General features: G+C 43.0%; 1 protein-coding gene across 1 annotated transcript in view; it reads right to left on the minus strand.

Annotated features, from left to right (window-relative positions):
• Nucleotides 1–22918, minus strand: part of LOC134346134 (chymotrypsin-like elastase family member 2A) — a 62175-nt gene extending 39257 nt beyond the window's left edge. Inside the window, exons 1-3 of the mRNA XM_063047472.1 lie at nt 22853–22918; nt 20010–20099; nt 18391–18520 (exon numbers count right to left, since the gene is read on the minus strand). Of these exons, the coding sequence (XP_062903542.1) occupies nt 18391–18520; nt 20010–20099; nt 22853–22918 (286 nt within the window). The remainder of the gene's footprint in view (nt 1–18390; nt 18521–20009; nt 20100–22852) is intronic.
• Between the last annotated feature and the right edge of the window lie 1964 nt (nt 22919–24882).

Below are 24882 nucleotides of genomic sequence, written 5' to 3' on the forward strand. Positions count from 1 at the left end.
AAATTAGACAATGGACATTAGAAAGATGGAGAAATGAAAGTGGCTGAAAGTTAATAAGTATCCAGCACCTGCAGATAATTTGAAGGCTGCGGTATTGTAGTTTGTGAGGAGGACCTGTATCTGAAGATTTTGAAAGACCACTCAAGAAAGAAGAGGGAGGCAAAAAGAGAAATTACAGTTCAGTTGTAAGGAAGTGTTAGAGTCTATCATAATTGTTATTATGGCATGTAGAAAATAAAAGTAGGATTGGACAGAGTCAACATGGATTGATGAAATCTGGTTGTTTTTTTTTGACATTGCAGCTAATGGATACCAGTGGATTTGGTGTATCTGGACTCTCAGAAGGGCTTTGTAAGATATTTGGTGTCGTATACTGCCCTGTAGGTTAACAGACAGTAACTAGAAAGTTGGAGTAAATGGGATGATTTTCAGCTGGGAGGCTGTGATGTTTGAGTACTAAAGCCAAGTCTGCACCTGTTACAAGTATTATTGATTTGGAAACAGGTGTAATATATCCATGTTTTCAGATTATTTGAAGCTCGTGGCACTAAGGTTTGTAAGGTGGATGCCTCATAAGCAAAGGGTAAAGTCAGTCTATGTGAATGGGTGAGGACATGGCAGATGGAAACTAATACGGACAATGATGAAGATAAAAAAACTGGAAGGCAGAGTATTTTTATTGGTGGTGAGAGATGGAAAGGTCTTGTTCAGGAGGGCCTAAGCGTCCTTGTACATAAATCACCAAATGCCAGCCTGCAGGTTGAGCAAACAATTAGAAAGAATTAGAGAGGCAAACAATATATTGATCTTAATTTTAAGTGTTTTGAGTTCAGAAGTAAAGATGTCTTACTGCAATTCCAACATTCCCGCTGATTTTTTTTTACAGCCGCGCAGACCAACCATTGCTCAAAGCAAGAAATTTGTTCATGGCCTGAAAACTATGTGCCACTTTAGCAAAACATTATCTAAAAGGAGATTCCAGCTGCACAGGAGCAAAGGCTTGATGTGATGGAGCATTTCAGTGACTGCGCGGCCACACACCCGCACAGCTTACAGGGAACAGTGGTTAGGACCCTGGTAAGAGTGCACCTGGAGTATTGAGTGTAAGTCTGGTCTCTCTAGCTGAGGAAAAAGTATTCAGTGTGCTTGCCTACATCGGTCAGGGCATTGAGTACAAGAGTTGGGATGGCTTGATATGGCAACTGCATTTCCCAAGACCACAAGGAACGGCAGAGGGTTGTGCATATAGCACAGTACATTACAGAAACCAACCTCCCTTCCATGGACTCTGTCGACACTTCCCTCTGCCTCAGTAAAGCAGCCAGCCATAATCAGAGACCCCCCCACCCACCCCAGACATTCTCTCTTTATCCCCCATCTGCTCCCCACCATCGATACAAAATACAAAAGCCTCAAAGCGTATCTACTAGGCTCAAGGCAGTTTCTATCCCACTGTTTTACGATTATTGTTCATTGCCTAGTATGATTAAATGGACTCTTCACCTCACAATCTCTCTCGGTATGGCCTTGCACCTTAAGATCTGCCTGCTCTGCACCTTCTCTGTAACTGTAACATCTGATTCTACATTCTTTATTGTTTTCCCTTGTACTCTGTCAAAGCACAGTTGTAATAAAACAAACTGTATGGATGGCATGCAGAGCTTTTCATTGTATCTCTGTGCATGTGAGAACAGTAAGCTAATTCACTAATTTACCAATTTACACCTTGCAGTTCTGGTCACTTCAGTTATAGGAAGGACGTCTGTAAACTGGACTTGATGCAGAAAAATCTTACAAAGCAGTTACCAGTACTGAAGGTGTGAGATGCAAAGAGATACTGTGAAAAAGGCTGTGCCGTTTTTCCCTGGCACATAGGAGGTTGAGGGACTATAGAGATTTATAAGGTCTTGAGATGCATGCATAATATGAATGGTCACAATCTTTTACCCAGGGTAAGGAAGATTAAATCTACTGGGTATAGTTTTAAGGTGAGAAGGAAGGATTTCAAGGGTACCTGAGGATCAATCTTTTCACACAGGTGATGGGAGTGGAGGTAATATGGAAGGAGCTGCCAGAGGAAGTTGCAGAAGCAAGTACAATTATGTTTAAAATATACTTTGACAGCTACATGGATAACAAGTGTTTATGGAATATCGGCCAAAAACAGGGAATTATCTCAAAGACACAAGGGGTACTGCAGATGCTGGAAATCTAGAGCAATACACACAATGTGCTGGAGGAGCTCAGCAGGTCAGGCAGCATCTACGGATGGGAATAAACAGTTGGCGTTTCAGGCTGAGACCTTTCATCAGGACCCGAGACGGAGGGGGAAGAAATCAGAAAAAGGAGGTGGGGGAGAGGAGGAAGAAGTACAAGGAGGCAGGTGATAGGTGAAATCGAGAGAGGGGAAGGGGGTAAAGTAAAGAGCTGGAAGGTTGATTGCTGGAAGAGATAAACGGCTGGGGAAGGGAGAATCTGACAGGAGAGGACAGAAACCATGGAAGGAAGGGAAGTGGGAGGAGCACCAGAGGGACATGATGGGCAGGTAGGAAGAGAATGTGTGAGAGGGAAACAAGAACGGGGAATGCTGAAGAAGAGGACAGAGCAGCGATTACCTGAAGTTCGAGAAATCGATGTTTATGCCATCAGGTTGGAGGCTACCCAGACAGAATATAAGGTGTTGCATTTCCACCTGAGTGAGGTCTCATCATGGCAGTAGAGGAGGCCAATGACTGACCTGTTGGAATGGGAATGGGAAGTGGAACTAAAGTGGGTGGCCACCAGGAGATCCTGCTTTTACTGACAGATAGAGTGAAGGTGCTTGGCGAAGCAGTCTCCCAGTCTATGTAGGGTCTCTCCAAGATACAGGAGGCTACACTGGGAGCACCAGATACAGTAGATGATCCCAACAGGCTCACAGATGAAGTGTCACCTCACCTGAGAGGACTGATTGGGGCCCTGAATAGTAGTGAGGGAGGAGGTGTAGGGTCAGGTGTGGTATGTGTTCCACTTGCAAGGATAAGTACTGGGAGGGAGATCGGGGGGTGGGAGGGACGAGTGGACAAAGGAATTGCGTAGGGAGCGGAAAGTGGAAAGTGCGAGGGTGGGAAAGATGTGTTTGGTGGTGGGATCCTGTTGGAGATGGCAGAAGTTACGGAGAATTATGTGCTGGATGCAGGGGCTGATAGGGTGGTAGGCGAGGACAAGAGGAACCCTATCCCTGGTGTGGCAGTGGGTGGATGGGATGAGGGCAGATGTGCACAAAATGGAAGAGATGCAGGAGGGGGCAGTATTGATGGTGGAGGAAGGGAAGCCCCTTTCTTTGAAGAAGGAGGACATCTCAGTTGTTCTTGAATGAAAAGCCTCATCCTGAGAACAGATGTGGCGGAATTAACTCAGGTAGACAACCTGGTCAGTTTGGACCAGTTTAGACATGCTGTATGACTCCATAATTCTATGGCTATTAAGAATCTACTTGCAATTGAGGGAGTACAACAAAAGTTCACCAAATTGATTCCTGGGATGAGGGATGAAGCATCAGATAAGTTTTCCATTGAACCCTGTGTGTACAGGTATTTGTGATGTGACAATAAACTTGTCATATGACTGACTGCTGTGACCCACTGAGCGACTCCAGCTGTTAGATTTTAATTGGTGTTTCTTTAGTGGCAGATGCCCTTCTCTGAATGCTGTGCAATTAGGTGTCAGGAGCTATGTTGAATTGTTTGTGGTCCTGTCAAGAGCCAAACAAACCCCATTTTCAAATTTCTTCCTGAGTGTAAATTGCCGTAATGCTGTCTCAAATCGGTTATGACCAAGTCTCAAAATTCTTGAGGTGACTAGTGATAAATCCTTTAGTACTTCAAAAAAACAAGAAATTCTGCAGATGCTGGAAATCCAGAGCAACTTCAAAATAATTCAAAAATAAGTGAAAGCAAATTACAAGGTAATAGAATCCAATCTTCACCTGTCAAGGACATAGATTTTGTTCTTATAGCCTAACTCAAGGATTGTACCTGATTCTCAGGTGTTTATTTGCCTGTGTGGAACTAATGGTTTTCCATTACTTTGGTACATTTCCACTCAGTATTTGAAACATGCCAGGTTTATCAATGTCAACCTACAATACCTTCCCCTTGCAAAATGGGAAAAATTGCACCTGGATGTATTGGAAGGCTGGTCTACAATGTTTATGATTAGATATCCCTGCAATGATTAATAAATAAATATTTTTTTTGTTTCTTTTCCGATCTCTCCCTCTGTTTCGGCAGCTCACAGTTCTCACAGTGGGATCTCTGAAAAAGTTGCAACTCAAAGATTAAACATCAACTTTATTTGCCATGTGTATTTACATGTATTAGGAAATTAGGAAGCAGCTTAAAATAAGCACCAGATTATAGGATCTGTTTGAATGAGCAAGGTTCTCCAGTTCATTTGGTTTCAAGCATTTTGAATAACATTTAAAATACTTCTCAAGTTTTGGCATCTGATAATACACATATAGATATTACAGTAGATGACCCCAAGAATTGTTATCAAGGATAAGTTTCTGGTCATGCAACACATACAAAATGCTGGAGGACCTCAGCAGATTAGACAATGTCTATAGAGGGAAATTAACAGTCCACCTTCACGAGATCACAAGATCACAAGACAAAGGAGCAGAAGTAGGCCATTCGGCCCATCGAGTCTACTCCGCAGCTCCCCCATGAGCTAAACTAATCTTGAGCTAAGACGCTTCATCAGGACTGATGATCAGGCCCGAAACATCAATTGCTTATTTCCCTGCATACATGCTGCCCAACCTGCTGAATTCCTCCAGTCTCTTAGTGGTGCTCAAGGTCTCCAGCAGCTACAGCTTCTCTTGCGTCTCTTCACTGAGAGGGTTGTGAGATCATGGAATGAGCTGCCCCCACAGGTGGTGCATGCGAGCTCAATTTCAACGTTTAAGAGAAGTTTGGATGGGATATGGAGGGATATGGTGCCTTGCAGGTCGATAGGAGTAGACAGTTTAAAGATTCAGCATGGACTAGACGGCCAAAGGGCCTGTTTCTGTGCTGTACTTTTCTATGAATCTGATTGTACAAAATCTGGTGTGAACCCAGTCATGTTGTGATAACCTTAAAGAGTTGTACAAAATTATGAAGGAAAAAGATGCAGGCTTATTCATAGAGAATCTGAGGGGAAAATTTATCACTCAGAGTGTGGTGTGAATGTGGAATGAGTTGCCAGCAGAAGTGATAAATGCAGGTTCAATTGTAAAATTTAAGAGTATTTTAGATAGGTACAGTGGAGCTAGATACAGTAGAAGCTAGATAAAGAGAATCCAATTAAATAAATAACACAAAAAACATTATACTTGTTCATTTATTTATTGAGAAAAATGATCCAACATTACATGTGTTTGTTGTGAACTTCTGGGGTAATGCTTCCTACAAAAGTTATTTGGAGTTAGGTGTTTCAATCAATGAGATGAGATTGGTGGTGTGGGTTGTAAAGGTGCCCTGCCCTATAAAAAAGACACACAAAGTCAGGTTACTGACAGAGCCTGCTCTCCTCAAGAAAGATCTGTTTATGTGCATAATGCCTCGATTAAAACAATTTTCAGCAGACCTTAGAAGAAGAATTGTAGAGATGCATGAAGCTGGAAAAGGCTACAAAAGCATTTCTAAAGACCTGAGTGTTCATCAGTCCACAGTAACAGAACTTGTCTACAAATGGAGAAAACTCAGTACATTGCTACTCTCCTGCGGAGTAGGTATCCTGCAAAGATCACACCAAGAGCACAATGTGCAATGCTGGGGGGGGGGGTGGGGTGATAAAGAACCCAAGGGTAACAGCAAAATACATGCAGAAATCTCTAGAACTTGCTAAAGTCTCTGTTCATGTATCCACTACAAGAAAAACACTGAACAAGAATGGTGTTCATGGAGGGACACCACGGAGGAAACCACTACTCTCCAAAAAAACATTGCTGCATGTCCCAAGTTTGCAAAAGACCACCTGGATGGTCTACAATACTTCTGGGACAAAGTTCTGTGGACAGATGAGACAAAAGTTGACATTTTTGGCAGAAATGCACATTGCTATGTTTGGAAGAAAAAGGGCACTGCACACCAACACCAAAACTTCATCCCAACTGTGAAGCATACAATCACTGAGGGAACAATGAATTCAAAATTGTATCAAGACATTTTACAGGAGAATGTCAGGGCAGCAGTCCGTCACCTGAAGCTTAATAGAAGTTGAATAATGCAACAAGGCAATGATCTGAAAGATGAGAGTAAATCAACAACAGAATAGTTTTTTAAAAAAGAAAATTTACATTTTGGAATGGGTAAGTCAACGACCTGACCTTAATCCTATAGAAATGTTGTGCAAGGACTTGAAGCAAGCAGTTCATGTAAAGAAACCCACTAACATCCCAGAGTTGAAACAGTTTTGTAAGGAGGAATGACCTAAAATTCCTCCAAGCCGATGTGTAGGACTGATCAACAGTTACCAGAAACGTTTGGTTGAAGTTATTGCTGTACAAGGGGGTCACACCAGTTACTGAAAGCAAAGGTTCACATACTTTTTCCAGCAAATACATATAATATTGAATCATTTTTCTCAATAAATGAACAAGTGTAATTTTTTTGTGTTATTTAATTGTGTTCTCTTTATCTAGTTTTAGGATTTACATGAAGTTCCGATCACATTTTAGGTCATATTTATGCAGATATAGAGAAAATTCTACAGGGTTCACAAACTTTCTAGCACCACTGTACCTGGATGGAAGGGTATTGGAAGGATATGATCCAGGTTCAGGTATACGAAAATAGGCAGAAGATCAGATCAGTATGGACTGTTATGGTAGTTGATAGCAGTATTCCTATACCACTCAGTTAGCCACTCCCATATGGGAGGAGTTCACATACTGTACAAGCAGAGTTATTAATAAAGGTTGGTTGAATATTCAGCAAACCTGGTGTCACGGTGCTCTCTGCATTGCTACAGATCAAGAGAGATCCCCATCAAGAAAAAACTTACAGTAAGTCCGTCCTTGTTCGCAAGTATCAATGAAAAATATCTGGAGATAACAATCAAAACTGCCTATGGTAGTTACTAATTGTATGTACCATGAGGCAGAGCTGAGAACTGGCCCAGGGTTGCTAGCTAATGCCTTATAGCTACGCCCAAAAGTGGATACATTGTAATAATCTGTGGGCCACTGCCCTGTGACACAGATACAGCAGATAAGTCAAAGAAGTCAGTCAAAGTCTCAGGGAGAGAGAGGAAAAAAGACTTTTGTAGTTCAAATTAAAAAGGTCAAAGAAAGACATGAATCAGAAGAAGAGAGAACTTTCCTTGGGGTTCTAGATTCAAATAGATGAGGCTGGTGTATTACGGTTCAATTGCAAAATGAGGCAGTGATGTTCAAAATAGACACTGGGGCAGATGTCACAGCCATCAATAAATGACTGTTCAAAAAACTGGCAAAGAAAACAGGCATTATGCTAAACCCAACAAAGAAAGTGCTCACTGGACCAGGGAAATATAAGCTCAGTGAAAAAAGAACATTTACTGCTTTCATCCCTAAAGTTGAGAAACAGCTAAAAAACGATGGCTATGTTGTTCAGAATCTCTTCTAACCATTACTGAGAAGACATGCCATCAAGAAGCTGAATCTCTTTGCAAAGTTGGATCCGCTAAACAATCTTCAGTGGCAGGAGAATTACCTGGAGTTGTTCACAGGCCTGGGGGAACTGAAAGAAGACTACCTTATCCAGCTGAAGCCAGGATGATGCTCCACTCTCTGACCAAACCAGACATATACCAGTCCCATTGATGAACAAAGTCAAAGCTGAACTTGAGAGCATCTCATCAGACCCTGAATTCTTTCAGATGAGGTTGAAGCACATTTCGGAAGGATTGGAGGGAGTAGTCTGCCACAAGGATAATGTCCTCATCTTAAGAGGTTCAAGTGAGGAACATGACAAAAGAGTGGAAGCTGCCTTGGAGAAAATGAAACAGGCTGGAATTACCCCCAAACAAAAAGAAACGTGAATTTGCAAAGTTGGAGGTGAAGTTCTTAGGCTACCAACTGCCCTCAGGCGAAGTTTAACCAGATTCAGACAAAATGGCAGGAGTTTGGAACATGGAACAGTCTGTGAATGTATTAGAAATCTGCAGTTTCCTTGGCATGGTAAACCAGCTGGAAAAGTTCATTCTGGATGTTGCGGAGAAAACAAGGCTACTACAGGACCTCCTCTCAGAATCAGGTTTATTATCACCGGCATGTGATGTGAAATTTGATCTGCAGCAGTTCAGTGCAATACATAATACAGCAGAGAGAGAGAGAAGGGAGGGAACGTCGACTCAGACCATGAGAGGCCTGCATCGGGCATTTTCATGCCTTACAAGGCGCAGATTGGAAGTCTGTGTGGGGCGCCACTCCTCGCACAGACTAGAGCAATGTGTGATTAAGTACCTTGCTCAAGGGCACAAACATGCTGCCACAGCTGAGGCTCGAACTAGCAACCTTGAGGTAACTAGGCGAACACCTTGACCACTTGGAGAGAGAAGAAAAATAATAATAATAAATAAAATAAAACATAATAAATAATCAAGTAAATCAATTACGTATATTGAATAGATTTTTTTTAATGTGCAAAAACATAAATACTGTATATTAAAAAAGTGAGGTAGTGTCCAAATCTTCAATGTCCATTTAGGAATCGGATGGCAGAGGGGAAGAAGCTGTTCCTGAATCACTGAGTGTATTTTCCAGGCTTCTGTACCTCCTACCTGATGGTAACAGTGAGAAAAGGGCATGCCCTTGGTGCTGGAGGTCCTTAATAATGGACGCTGTCTTTCTGAGACACCGTTCCCTGAAGGTGTCCTGGGTACTTTGTAGACTAGTGCCCAAGATGGAGCTGACTAGATTTACAACCTTCTTCAGCTTCTTTCTCTGTGTCTCTCAGAGAAACATTTGGATCTGGGTCGCACCACAGGAGAAATAATCCTCATCACTTAAACCAGAGCAATCTGTGTCGTGGCCTGGTCTGAGCACACAGCAGGGAGATTATGTAAAGCAATATGAAGCATGCAGAAGACTGCACAAAAATCATGCTGAACCTCTCGGATCCATGGAATCCCTAGACCTTCCATGGCAAACTGCAGGCACAGACATTTTTGAGGTGAGGGGAGACAGGTGTCACCTCACTGTGGATTGCCGCCAACAGAGTGCTGAGGTGTTCATGCTGTCCTCTACATCCTCAGTGGCACTTGCACAGCACCTGAAGGCTGTACTCACTCGTCATGGAATACCAGAGACACTTGTGTCAGACAACGGGCCACAATTCAGCTGTTCAGAATTCAAAGGCTTTGCCAGGGATTGAGTTCAAGCACCTGACGGCCAGTCCACAGTACCCACAGACAAATGGAGATGCAGAAAGAGCAGTGTGAACTGCCAAGAGATCCGCACAGAAGGCAAAAGGCCCCTACAAAGAACAGTTAGCTTATCACTACACATCTCTTGCAAATAGCTACAGTCCGGAGCTGTCAATGCCAGAGACTGAGACCAAGCCTGCCTGTTCTTCCTTCCCTGCTCCAACCTTACTTACCAGACTTAGTCATAGAGAGGAATTTTAAGACAACACAGCATGAGAAAATGAAAAGCATGCATGATCTCAGACACAGAGCAGAATCTTTGTTACCGCTCAGGAGTGGTGAAACCGCTTGGGTTTCAGACCAATGCACCAAAGGAAGAATAGTCCAGCAACATGAGCCACAATTGTTTGTGATCAGATCATCAAGAGATGAAATCCGGTGGAACAGATCTGCGCTCGTGCACCTGCAAGTGCCACGAAAGGTAGTGGAAGAAATAGAGTGGCTCAATCCTTATGACGAGGACCACTTACCCCAGGTGGACACACTTCCATCGGCTCCAACACTTCCAGGAACCTATACCAGATTATCTATCCCACCAGAGATATACTTCATAGCCTAGTAGCTTAGGGCAAGAGTCAGAATATCCTCCCACTTTGCCAGAGTGTTCAGGTAGTCCACACTGACCTCCATTAGATTTTAGATTGTGTTTTTTTTAAAGAGTTCCAATGTTGAAAACATTTCACAAAATGAGACTGTTCGTAAAAAAAAGGAATTGGTGAAAAAAAGGAGGAACACAAAGAAAGTGAGAGACCTTTAAAAGCTAAGAGAAAGACAGTTATAATGTTGGCAAACACAAGGAAATCTGCAGATGCTGGAATTTCAAGCAACACACATCAAAGTTGCTGGTGAACGCAGCAGGCCAGGCAGCATCTCTAGGAAGAGGTACAGTCGACGTTTCGGGCCAAGACCCTTCGTCAGTACTAACTGAAGGAAGAGCTAGTAAGAGATTTGAAAGTGGGAGGGGGAGGGGGAGATCCAGAATGATAGGAGAAGACAGGAGGGGGAGGGATGGAGCCAAGAGCTGGACAGTTGATTGGCAAAAGGGATATGACAGGATCATGGGACAGGAGGCCCAGGGAGAAGGAAAAGTGGGGAGGGGGACCCAGAGGATGGGCAAGGGGTATAGTGAGCGGGACAGAGGGAGAAAAAAGACAGAGAGAAAAAGAATGTGTGTATATAAATAAATAACGGAATGGGTATGAGGGGAGGTGCTCATTAGCAGAAGTTTGAGAAGTCAATGCCCCACCTCCCCCTCGTAACATTGACTTCTCAAATTCTTTTTTGTATTTATGTAAGAGGCTTAGGTTATGTGCAATGGGTAAAGTGAACTGATTCGCTGAATTTCAGTAACTATAATTTCAATGTAATTCTATGTTTAAGTAGTACATAACTGGCTTTTTTTTTCCAAGACGTTGTGGTATTTGATAGTGGTATTCCTATTCCACTCAGTTAGCCACCCCCACATGGGAGGAGTTCACATCCTGTACAAGCAGGGTTATCAATAAAGTTCAGTTGAATATCCTGCAATGCTGGTGTCCTCATGTGTGTTCTGCACTATCCCTCAAGAACAAATGCAACTTAGACCAGATGGGCTAAAGGGCCTGTTTCTATGTTGTAGTACTCGCCTACTCTGTGATATTGGTCTTGAAACCTAAATCATATGAGTCAAGTCTCAGCTTTTATTCATTGGTTGTAAAACTCACCACTGACATTGAGGATTGTGGGTGGTCTGGAAAAATGGTTATATAATTAGCGTTAGCTCTGAAATTATTTTGCGGCACTATATGAGGAAGAACAGAAGAGTTCTCCCTTGTGCTCTGGCCAATGTTCTCCAAAAGATTATTTGATCTTCATCTCATCGGTGATTATGGGCTACTATTTTCTGCTATTTCCCACATTACAACAAGGTCTACATGTTAATGAATTCCCTTGCTTTGGCTTCAGCTTAAAAGGACTATTCCCTAGGTGAGCAATCCTATTTTCAGTCAAAGAAATGCTTTATATCAGGTAAATCATTAGTGACATGTAAGAGTCTAAATTATGTGGCTGCAAGTAATAAGCTTGTAGTGTATCCATGTTGTAAGATGTTGCGTCAATCACACAAAACATTGTGTGAGAAAGTGCAACCCATTAGGTTTCACAAGATCTTTCAGATAGGGTTCAGATTGCAATAAATCACACACTTTCCCTGCACTTTTCGCTCCACCATTAACAATCACGGTGTCTCCCCCATCACCACTCCATGTTGACACACACACACACACAGAGTAACATAACAAGCAATTCAAGGGACTGGACACTAATGATTCTGAGACTGATTTCAAAGATTTTAAAACAAAAATGCTCTTGTGTATGTTAGCTCTTGGACCATGTGTTAACCCAGTTGGCGAATTTGCTACTAACTTAAGATTCTGTATTACCTGAAGACGTAGGTGCTGTAGTTGCTAAATTTTCAGATGACACAAAGTTTGGTGGAGTTGTGAGTAACAAGGAAGACTGTCAAAGAGTACAGCAGGATAGACAGTAGGTAATTTGGAAACTTGGGCAGAGAAATAGGAGATGGAGCTGTGAGACTATGGCAGCTATTTGAGTGCAAACACTATATTATTGTGAGATGTATTGGGGTACTGGGGAGGAGTAGCATCTCTGGTGTGAAGACCTGTTGTACCTTCCGAGGTAGGTCCTCCACCTTTGGTCCTTACTTGGCACTCAGTTCTCACTTGTGGCTTCAAGTAAGCAGCCATTCCCCAGGCAATGGCTTCGACAGGCCGGCCAAACCAGGTGAGAGTAGCCATTGGCGTTTTTTGGAACCTTTGGGCTTGCCTGCCCAAAGCATGTGAAGACTGGATTCAGCGGACTGCATGGAGGAAACCACCAGCTGGTTCAACGGGCGGGAAGGCATTTCCCAGCATGCACTGTGGAGCATGAAGCACACGGCAAGACACGTAGATAGCCCTGGTTGTCCACTGCATCCTGACCTACCTCTAGTCATCTTGACTCTCATCTTGCCACTAGGTCCAGATAGACTAGGAGGAGAGAGCGAGGTTGACGACCTGCATAACTCTCCCTCACTTTAATCAAACCCGTGTGCAAGTCACAACATCCCGCAAACACATCGACCCAAGGATGTCAGTGGTCCTTATTGCTTACGATAGATGCGCACACAAAAATGAGAGATGGCAGAAGAGAATGACAAACTGTTTCCATGTGACAGGAAGATAACAGCAACTCAAATAATCACAAGAATTGTGTGCAGAAGAGCATCTCTGAATGCACAACATGTCGAATGTTGAAGTGGATGAGCTACAATTGCGAATTACAAATGAGCTATTAATTGGTATCTCCAAAATATACTGAGTGAATATTTGTGGAACACTATCAGTTGCCACGTTTCTTTTATGAAGCAGTTTGATGAAGGACAACAATTGAAGACACAGAACTGTTAAGTCCATTAACTTATTGCCTTTAAGACATGGGAAGAAACAACACATACAGTACATAGAATTATGACAAGAAAATCTGCAGATGCTGGAAATCCAAAGCCACATACATAAAATGCTGCAGGAATGCTGACTGGAAAAAGAACTTTCTTTTTTTTCAGTCCTGATGAAGGGTCTCTGCTTGAAATGTCGACTGTTTACTCTTTTCCATAGACGCTGCCTGGCCTGGTGAGTTCCTCCAGCATTTTGAATGTGTTGCAGTACAAAGAATTTACAAAAAACACACACAAAATGCTGGTGGAACACAGCAGGCCAGGCAGCATCTATAGGAAGAAGTACAGTTGACGTTTCGGGTCAAGACCCTTTGTCAGGCCTAATGGAAAAAGGAGATTTTAAGAGATTTGAAAGTGGGAGGGGGAGGGGGAGACCTGAAATGATAGGAGAAGACAGGAGGGGAGGGATGAAGCCAAGAGCTGGGAAGGTGATTGACAAAAGGGATACAAGGCTGGAGAAGGGGGAGTATCATAGGACGGAAGGCCTTGGAAGAAAGAAAGGGGGATGGGGAGCACCAGAGGATGATGAAGAACAGGCAAGGAGATATTGTGAGAGGGAAAGAGAGAAGAAAAAATAAAAATAAAAAATAAAAATTAGGGATGGGGTAAGAAGGGGAGGAGGGGCATTTACGGAAGTTAGAGAAATCAATGTTCATGCCATCAGGTTGGAGGCTACCCAGATTGAATATAAAGTGTTGTTCCTCCAACCTGAGTGTGGCTTCATCTTTACAGTAGAGGAGGGCATGGATTAACAAATCGGAATGGGAATGGGACATGGAATTAAAATGTGTAGCCACTGGGAGATTCTGCTTCCTCTGGCGGACAGAGTGTAGGTGTTCAGCGAAGTGGTCTCCCAGTCTGCGTCGGGTCTCACCAATATTTCGAAGGCCACACTGGGAGCACCGGACTCAGTATATCGCACCAGCATACTCACAGGTGAAGTGTCACTTCACCTGGAAGGACTGTCTGGGGCCCTGAATGTTGGTGAGGAAGGAAGCGTAAGGGCAGGTGTAGCACTTGTTCCACTTACAAGGAACATTTTAATTCATTTTAATTTCAATTCCATAATGCATTCCCGTTCCGATATGTCAATCCATGGCCTCCTCTACTGTCAAGATGAAGCCACACTCAGGTTGGAGGAACAACACCTTATATACCATCTGGGTAGCCTCCAAACTGATGGCATGGACATTGATTTCTTTAACTTCCGTTAATGCCCCTCCCCCCCCTTCTTACCACATCCCTAATTTTTTTTCCTTCTCCCTTTCCCTTTCACAATAACTCCTTGCCTGTTCTGCAACTTCCTCTGGTGCTCCCCATCCCCCTTTCCTTCTTCCAAGGCCTTCCATCCCATGATACTCTCCCTTCTCCAGCCTTGTATCCCTTTTGTCAATCAACTTCCCAGCTCTTGGCTTCATCCCTCCCCCTCCTGTCTTCTCCTATCATTTTGGGTCTCCCCCTCCCCGCCCCACTTTCAAATCTCTTACTATCTCTTTTTTCTATTAGTCCTGATGAAGGGTCTCAACCCGAAACCTTATAGAACATAGAACATAGAATAGTACAGCACAGTACAGGCCCTTCAGCCCACAATGTTGTGCCGACCCTCAAACCCTGCCTCCCATATAAGTAAGCCCCCACCTTAGATTCCTCCATATATCTGTCCAGTAGTCTCTTAAACTTCACCAGTGTATCGGCCTCCACCACTGACTCAGGCAGTGTATTCCACACACCAACCACTCTCTAAGCAAAAAACCTTCCTCTAATATCCCCCTTGAACTTCCCACCCCTTACCTTAAAGCCATGTCCTCTTGTATTGAGCAGTGGTGCCCTGGGGAAGAGGTGCTGGCTGTCCACTCTATCTATTCCTCTTATTATCTTGTACACCTCTATCATGTCTCCTCTCATCCTCCTTCTCTCCAAAGAGTAAAGCCCTAGCTCCCTTAATCTCTGATCATAATGCATACTTTCTAAACCAGGCATCATCCTGGTAAATCTCCTCTGTACCCTTTCCAATGCTTCCACATCCTTCCTATAGTGAGGTGACCAGAACTGGACACAATACTCCACGTGTGGCCTAACCAGAGTTTTATAGAGCTGCATCATTACATCGCTACTCTTAAACTCTATCCCTTGACTTATGAAAGCTAACACCCCATAAGCTTTCTTAACTACCCTATCCACCTGTGAGGCAACTTTCAGGGATCTGTGGACATGTACCCTGAGATCCCTCTGCTCCTCCACACTACCAAGTATCCTGCCATTTACTTTGTACTCAGCCTTGGAGTTTGTCCTTCCAAAGTGTAACACCTCATACTTCTCTGGGTTGAACTCCATCTGCCACTTCTCAGCCCACTTCTGCATCCTATCAATGCCTCTCTGCAATCTTTGACAATCCTCTACACTACCTACAGCACCACCAACCTTTGTGTCGTCTGCAAACTTGCCAACCCACCCTTCTACCCCGACATCCAGGTCGTTAATAAAAATCACGAAAAGTAAAGGTCCCAGAATAGATCCTTGTGGGACACCACTAGTCACAATCCTCCAATCTGAATGTACTCCCTCCACCACCACCCTCTGCCTTCTGCAGGCAAGCCAATTCTGAATCCACCTGGCCAAACTTCCCTGGATCCCATGCCTTCTAACTTTCTGAATAAGCCTACCGTGTGGAACCTTTTCAAATGTCTTACTAAAATCCATATAGATCACATCCACTGCACTACCCTCATCTATATGCCTGGTCACCTCCTCAAAGAACCCTATCAGGCTTGTTAGACAAGATCTGCCCTTCACAAAGCCATGCTGACTGTCCCTGATCAGACCATGATTCTCTAAATGCCTATAGATCCTATCTCTAAGAATCTTTTCCAACAGCTTTCCCACCACAGACGTAAGGCTCACTGGTCTATAATTACCCGGACTATCCCTACTACCTTTTTTGAACAGGGGAACAATATTCGCCTCCCTCCAATCCTCCGGTACCATTCCCGTGGACAACGAGGACATAAAGATCCTAGCCAGAGGCTCAGCAATCTCTTCTCTCGCGTCGTGGAGCAGCCTGGGGAATATTCCATCAGGCCCTGGGGACTCATCTGTCCTAATGTATTTTAACAACTCCAACACCTCCTCTCCCTTAATATCAACATGTTCCAGAACATCAGCCTCACTCATATTGTCCTCACCATCATCAAGTTCCCTCTCATTGGTGAATACTGAAGAGAAGTATTCATTGAGGACCTCGCTCACTTCCACAGCCTCCAGGTACATCTTCCCACCTTTATCTCTAATCGGTCCTACCTTCACTCCTGTCATCCTTTTTTTCTTCACATAATTGAAGAATACTTTGGGGTTTTCCTTTACCCTACTCGCCAAGGCCTTCTCATGCCCCCTTCTTGCTCTTCTCAGCCCCTTCTTAAGCTCCTTTCTTGCTTCCCTATATTCCTCAATAGACCCATCTGATCCTTGCTTCCTAAACCTCATGTATGCTGCCTTCTTCCTCCTGACTAGATTTTCCACCTCACTTGTCACCCATGGTTCCTTCACCCTACCATTCTTTATCTTCCTCACCGGGACAAATTTATCCCTTACATCCCACAAGAGATCTCTAAACATCAACCACATGTCCATAGTACATTTCCCTGCAAAAACATCATCCCAATTCACACCCGCAAGTTCTAGCCTTATAGCCTCATAATTTGCCTTTCCCCAATTAAAGATTTTCCTGTCCTCTTTGATTCTATCCTTTCCCATGATAATTATAAAGGCCAGGGAGCGGTGGTCACTGTCTGCCAGATGCTCACCCACTGAGAGATCTGTGACCTGAACCGGTTCATTACCTAGTACTAGATCTAGTATGGCATTCCCCCTGGTCGGCCTGTCCACATACTGTGACAGGAATCCATCCTGGACACACTTAACAAATTCTGCCCCATCTAAACCTTTGGAACTAATCAGGTGCAAATCAATATTAGGGAAGTTAAAGACACCCATGATAACCACTCTGTTATTTTTGCACCTTTCCAAAATCTGCCTCCCAATCTGCTCCTCTGTATCTCTGCTGCTACCAGGGGGCCTATAGAATACCCCCAGTAGAGTAACTGCTCCCTTCCTGTTCCTGATTTCCACCCATATTGACTCAAAAGAGGATCCTGCTACATTACCAACCCTTTCTGTATTTGTAATAGTATCCCTGACCACCCTTCCTCCCCTTTTTCCGCCCTCTCTATCCCTTTTAAAGCACTGAAATCCAGGAATATTGAGAATCCATTCCTGCACTGGTGCCAGCCAAGTCTCTGTAATGGCCACTACATCATAATTCCATGTATGTATCCAAGCTCTCAGTTCATCACCTTTGCTCCTGATGCTTCTTGCATTGAGGTACACACACTTCAGCCCTTCTACCTTACTGTCTTTACACCGTTTATTCTGCTTCTCTTTCCTCAAAGCCTCTCTGTATGTTAGATCTGGCTTTACTCCATGCACTTCTTTCACTGCTCTATCGCTCTGGGTCCCATCCCCCTCGCAAATTAGTTTAAACCCTCCCGAACCATGCTAGCAAACCTACCTGCAAGGATATTGCTCCCCTTCGAGTTCAGGTGCAACCCATCCAATCTGTACAGGTCCCACCTTCCCCAAAAGAGATCCCAATGATCTAAAAATCTAAAACCCTACTCCCTGCACCAACTCCCCAGCCACGCATTCAACTGCCATCTCCTCCAATTCTTACCACCTCTGTCACGTAGCACTGGCAGCAATCCTGAGAACGTCACCCTTGAGGTCCTGTTCTTCAGCCTTCTGCCTAATTCCCGAAACTCACACTTCAGGACCTCATCCCTCTTCCTGCCTATGTCGTTGGTCCCAACATGTATCACGACTTCTGGTTGCTTTCCCTCTCGTACCCGGTCAGAGACATCCCGGACCCTGGCTCCTGGGAGGCAACAAACCATGCGGGTGTCTTTCTCACGTCGACTGTACCTCTTCCGATAGATGCTGCCTAGCCTGCTGTGCTCACCAGCATTTTGTGTGTGTTGCTTGAATTTCCAGCATCTGCAGATTTTCTCGTGTTTGCGTAGAATTTACAGTTGTATTCCACTGGGGGGCGCTAAATCCACAGAAATTGAAGTCGAGTTCTTTTACCCTTCATCAAGATTCTGCAGATGCTGGCAGTCCAGAGTAACACACAAAAAAGCACTGGCGAAGCTTACATTTCAAGCTGAGGCCCTTCATCAGGACATCATATTCAATCTGTTGCAAGACTTAAAAATCAGAAATTCTTCAATTTATAAAGTCTGTCATGCATGATTTAAGAATGCCCCAGTTTGAAGAATTTATACAATATATTAACTTGCATAAAGCAAGCTTCAACAAACTACAATGAGATTATAAAAACAGATTATGTGTTTATCATGTTCACTGATAAATACATATTGACCAGGGAAGAGGGTAGAAATCTAATGATCTACCTCGGGCTGGTGGCGCAGTGAGATCAGCGCCTGACTCCAGAGCGAAGGTTCCCGAGTTCGAATCCAGGTCGGGCCACCCCGAGCATGCTTTCCATCCGTGCCGGGTTGAGTGTCGAACTAGCCACTCGGCCTCATAAAAAAATACAAGGGTCGAGTCAGGAACGTTCATAATGTGACCCGGTTAATCCTGACATCACGTGCCGGACAAGAATGGCTGAATGTCTGGTATGACACACTTTAAAAATAAATTTTAAAAAATGCAGAGATATCTTAAAATCCACATAAAAGAACGGGCAAGACATTATTCATAGTCTTATCTGAAAGACAATACCTGCCACATTTCCTTGGTAGTGTTTCAAAATTCCAACCTAGAATTTAGACCATAAGACATAGGGACAGAGTTTGGGACATTTGGCCCATGGAGTCTGCTCTGCCATTCAATCACGGCAGATCCTTTTCTCCCCTCCTCAGCCCCACTCCCAGGCCTTCCCCCGTAATCTTTGATGCTGTGTCCAATCAAGAATTTATCAATCTCTGCCTTAAATACACCCAATGGTCTGGCCTCCACAGCTGCCTGTGGTAACAAATTCTACAAATTCACCACTCTCTGGCTAAAGAAATTACTCCGCATCTCCGTTTTAAGTGGACGCCCCTCTTCTAAATTCCAATGAGTACAGACCTAGAGCTATTAAACGTTCCTCATATGATAACCTTTTCATTCCCAGAATCATCCTTGTGAAATTCCTCTGTACCATCTCCAATGCCAGCATATCTTCTCTTAGATGAGGAGCCCAAAACTGTTCACAATACTCACCACTGCCTTATAAAGCCTCAGCTTCACATCCTTGTTCTTGGATTCTAGGCCTCTTGAAATGAATGCTATCATTGACAATAGACAATAGGTGCAGGAGTAGGCCATTCGGCCCTTCGAGCCAGCACCACCATTCACTGTGATCATGGCTAATTATCCACAATCGGTACCCCGTTCCTGCCTTCTCCCCATATCCCTTGACTCTTCTATCATTAGGAGCTCTATCTAACTCTTTCTTGAAAGTATCCAGAAAATTGGCCTCCACTGCCTTCTGAGGCAGAGCATTCCACAGATCCACAACTCTCTGGGTGAAAAAGTTTTTCCTCAACTCTGTTCTAAATGGCCTACCGCTTATTCTCAAATTGTGGCCTCTGGTTCTGGACTCCCCCAACATCGGGAACATGTTTCCTGCCTCTAGCGTGTCCAATCCATTAATAATCTTACATGTTTCAATCAGATCCCCTTTCAACCTTCTAAATTCCAGTGTATACAAGCCCAGTCACTCCAATCTTTCAACATATGACAGTCCCGCCATCCTGGAAATTAACCTTGTGAACCTACGCTGCACTCCCTTAATAGCAAGAATATCCTTCCTCAAATTTGGAGACCGAAACTGCACACAATACTCCAGGTGTGGTCTCACCTGCATATGCCTTCCTCACCAACGAGTCAACCTGCAAGTTAACCTTTAGGATGTTCTGCACAAAGAGTCCCAAGTCCCTTTACATCTCCGATTTTTGGTTTCTCTCCCCATTTAGAATATAGTCTGCACATTTCCAACATTGAACTTCATTTGCCACTTTCTTACCTGTTCTCCTAATCTGTCAAAGCCCTTCTGCAACTTTCCTGTTTCATCAATACTACCTGACCCCCCACCATTCTTTATATCATCTGCAAACTTGGCAACAAAGCCATCTGTTTCATCATCTAAATCATTGATATACAGCATAAAAAAGCAGTCCCAAAACCGATCCCTGCAGAGCACCACTAGTCACTGGCAGCCAACCAGACATGAATCATTTTATTCCCACTTGCTGTCTCCTACCAATCAGCCAATGCTCTAACCATGCCAGTAACTTTCTGTAATATCATCTGCTCTTAACTTGATAAGCAGCCCCATGTGTGGCAGCTTGTCAAAGGTCTTCTGAAAGTCCAAATATACAACATTCACAGCATCACCTTTATCTGTCCTACTTGTAATCTCCTCCAAGAATCCCAACAGGTTCATCAGGCAAGATTTTCCCTTAAAGAAACCACGCTGACTTTGTCCTATCATGTCCTTGGTCACCAAGTACTCCATAACCTCATCCTTAACAATTGACTCCAACATCTTCCCAACACTGAGGTCAGGCTAACTGGTCTATAATTTCCTCTCTACTGCTCTCCTCCTTTCCTAAAGAGTGGAGTGACATTCACAATTTTCCAGTCCTCTGGCACCATGCCAGAGTCCAATGATTTTTTTTGGAAGATTATTACTAATGCCTCGACACTCTCTATCACTACCTCTTTCAGGAACCTGGGGTGCAGTTTATCTGGTCTGGGCTACTTATGTACCCTTAGGTCTTTCAGTTTTTTGCATGTATGCAGAGCCCCTCACAAAATCGTACACAGAAAACGACAATTCATGTGCCTACAGATGTGCACATATACACATGGCACAAAATTATACATAAGCACAAATCTGCACACAGAAAGCCTCCTAAGATCAAGGAAGATAGAGGAGGGGAGAGGGGCAATTTGCAGAGCACTTCTATAAAGTCAAATGGGCTCTGCCTGTGCTGTAGGATCCTATGATCTTACTGATTACTAATCTAGCTGAGGAACTAGTAATGAAATAACCTCTAAAAGACAAAATGTTCCAAAAGGCAAAAAGGAATAGAAGATATTATTCTGTCCTCATTGTTTATATTAGCCTTCCAGATATATAAAAAAGACTTAGATTTATATCTGGTCACAACACGTGCCATTTCAACAGACTTTAATGAGCAACCTCAATATGCTTTGCATATGATTTGAAATAATGTGACAATTGTTATGCAGAAGACCTTTGTTTGAAATTGCCAGGTTTTCCATTTCCACAGGATGTTGTCTTTCTACTTTTGCACTGCTTGTTTTTTATTGTAACTTATGCTAATTTTTTTGCATCTTGCGCTGAGCTGCTGCCACCAAACAACAAGTTTCATTATATATGTCAGGGATAATAAACCTGATTCTGATTCTTCCTGTTCTGAAGTAGGAGAGTAATTGGCATATATAGGAGCTTTTGAGATTAGTTAAAAAAAAACTCGCCAATAATTTCAGTACTTGAAAAGGCATCTGATTGACGGTGACGGCCGGAAAAGTACTGAACTGGTATACAAATTTTATCTGGTGCCAGTGAACGTTTTAATGCTACATTAAGAAAGTACAGGAATTTGGCATATTAAACGCACAAATTCACAGCAGCACCTTACGAACAGGATTTGCCAACCTACCGTTTAACTGAGTAACAAACTATGTATTTTAAATAATATACAGAACAAATTAGAACTCTACCAATACCACAACAGTACGATAAAATTGTGCATTAATATTAGTTACTGACAGGAATTCATCCTGTGTATGCTGTCGTGTTCTTTTGATTGGCTGCAAAAGAACAAATTCAGGGCAGATACCTGTTGCAGATAGTAGACTGCCTTCATCAGGATCAGAATCAGATTTATTATTATCACCTGCATGTGACATACAATGTATTCAAGTACTTCATCCTCCAAATTTTCATTTTCATTGTAGCATTCTACATCAAGTTCAAACTGAGTTTACTGTCATTCAACCATACACATGTATACTCCCCAAAGAAAACAATGTTCCTCCGGAACAAGGTGCGCAACATAGTACTTAAAACTTGCACACATCGCCCATAAAGTAACATCACCACAAATAAACTAACAAGTAATAAGGTGCATTTACGACACAAACTGTATAATGCCACTGACACCTCATACATTATGAGACCTGGGTGGTGGTGGGGAGCTCAGTAGCCTTACGGCCTGGAGGAAGAAGCTGTTTCCCATCCTAACAGTTCTTGTTTTAATGCTGCAGTATCTCCTGCCTGATGGTAGGGGGTCAAAGAGATTGTTGGATGGATGGGATGGATCATTGACAATGCTAAAGAGCCCTGCATATGCAGGCTCCCGATAAATATCTCTGATGGTTGGAAGACAGACTCCAACGATCCCCTCAGGAGTCCTTATAACCCTTTTTAGGGACGTGGCGAGGTGCTTTGCAATACCCTTACCAGACTGTCATGCAGCTGGTCAGGACACACTCAATGGTGCTCCTGTGGAAATCGGTTAGAATGAGGCAGTGGAGTCTCATTTGCCTCAGTCTCCTCAGGAAGTGGAGATGCTGCTATGCTTTCTTGACCAAAGAGGTGGTGTTCAGAGACCAGGTGAAATCATCCATTATATGCATTTCCAAAAACTTGGTTCTCCCAGCTCTCTCCCCAAGGAACCAGGTATGTGCTGTTGGGAATGGTAAGACCGCACCTTCCTAAAAGCCATAATCATCTCTTTGGCCTTGTCCCTGTTGAGACTCAAGTTGTTTGCTCACACCATTCTACCAGCTGCCCTTTCTGTATGTAATCTCATGGTTGTTGTTGACGAGACTAACCACAGTTGTATCATCAGTGAACTTGATGACACAAGTAGATCTAGTAGTGCAGTTGTATGTCAGCATCATGAACAACATTGGGCTGAGGACACACTCCTGGGAAACGCAGGTGCTCAGCGTGATGCAGCCAAAGAATTTTCTGCGAACACGGATGAACTGTGGCCTTTCTGTCCAGGATCCAGTTACAGAGAAACGTGTTAGGATCTAATGAGGACAATTTACCCACCAGCTTGTGAGAAAAGATCATATTAAACACTGAACTGAAGCTGATAAACAGGAATATTTTGTGTGTGTTGCTCGGACTCCCAGCAGCTGTAGATTTTCTCTGATTTCTAATTTGTATGTGTTGTTCAAAAAAAATATTTAAGACTTGCATTCCTATAGCAGCTTCTACAACTTCACAGCTCAAAGTACTCGGCAAGCAATGAATGCAGTCTATATTATCATTTCCCCAAATGTTTGCAGGCCCAAATATCTAGCAGGAAACTCTGAACTTCATCTACCAGTGGGAATTGGAGCAGAGCTGGGCGAACCTCAAATTTGTTGATGCACAGCAACTGAAGGCCATTCAGCCCCTCAAACCCATTCTATCATCTGATTGTCCCGGTACAACATCCTTTAAATGGCAACACTCACAACACGCTGGGGGAACTCAGCAGGTCGGGCAGAATCCATGGAAAAAATCGGTCGATGTTTCAGGCCGGAATGTCGACCGATCTTTTCCATGGATGCTGCCTGACATGCTGAATTCCTCCAGCGTGTTGTGAGTGTTGCTTTGACCCCAGCATCTGCAGATTATTTTGTGTTTACGATCCTTTAAATGGCCTTCTCTGCTCACTTTGTTTTGTGGAACTATTGAATTTGCTCACATTTATTTAAGTTTGATTATTGACATTAGCACGTGACCCTTCTGCTAATTGTTAATTGTTCATGGCTGTTTGCATTATTGTCTTGTAAATTGTAGGTTACTATTGTGTTGTTTATTATGTTATTGTTCAGTGTTTTATGTTTGGCACCAAACCACAATCAGTTCTGGTATGGTTGACATACTGACAATAATGTGATTCTGATCCTGATTAGATTTTGGTTGAAATGTGCCTCAGCTGTGTTTAACTGACTTTGTTTCATTTCTCTTGACACTCTTAACTTAAACAGTCAAACTCTTAAAACTTCTACATGAAACAGCATCTACCAACTTTTAGAGCATGAATTCCAGAATCTTGTTACTCTTTTCTGTGAAGAAATCCTTTCTCATTTCAGTTCTGGTTGGTGTATTGCCTGTTTAAAAATTATGTTCCTATTGTCCTTTAATTTAAATTCTGATTATAGATTTACTTTTACTACTCTGTTCTGTCTTTGTCATTACAAATACAGCAAAAAACTGCAGCAATCCCTTTGTTAATTCACTTTAGATAAATGCATAATTAAGTTTTGCATCCAAAATAAAAACATAGGGAGGCCATTACATATGTAATGTGATAGTCTGACATTCTTTGAAAACCAAACAAGTTTAAAATGAACAATTATCACTTACTTTACGTGCACTACTGTCTCACAATGTAGATAACACTGAAACATTCCAATCTGTAGTCATGTGGTGATTTCTGTTATAAGTCATTAGCAAGGCCATTTTTCCTATCATGTTTTCACAATTAGTCACATTAACCTGCTCTTCTATCAAATCACCACACATTGCTCTCTACTGAGTATTTCTTTAATACCTTTTTGAAACATATTGTTCAATCTCCATTTCAGGTGATGCAATGCAAATTGTACCATTCATGATGTAATATTTATCCCAATTCTTTTGCTACTCATCATAGTGTTTGTTTCTTCTTGGTACTGACTGCCACCAATGGAAACCGTTTTTCTTTACTATTTTATCAAAAGCCTTGATGATTTTAAACACCTTCATCAAATCTCCCCTGAGCTTCTGCTCCAAGGTGAACAATGCAGAGCTAAGTCAATGCAGCATTGAGTTGGTAATCAGATCAGCCACAATCTTATTAGCCACCCCCTTAGGCAGTGTG

This window comes from Mobula hypostoma, chromosome 1, assembly GCF_963921235.1.
Source record: "Mobula hypostoma chromosome 1, sMobHyp1.1, whole genome shotgun sequence".
In the NCBI taxonomy this organism is placed as follows: domain Eukaryota; kingdom Metazoa; phylum Chordata; class Chondrichthyes; order Myliobatiformes; family Myliobatidae; genus Mobula; species Mobula hypostoma.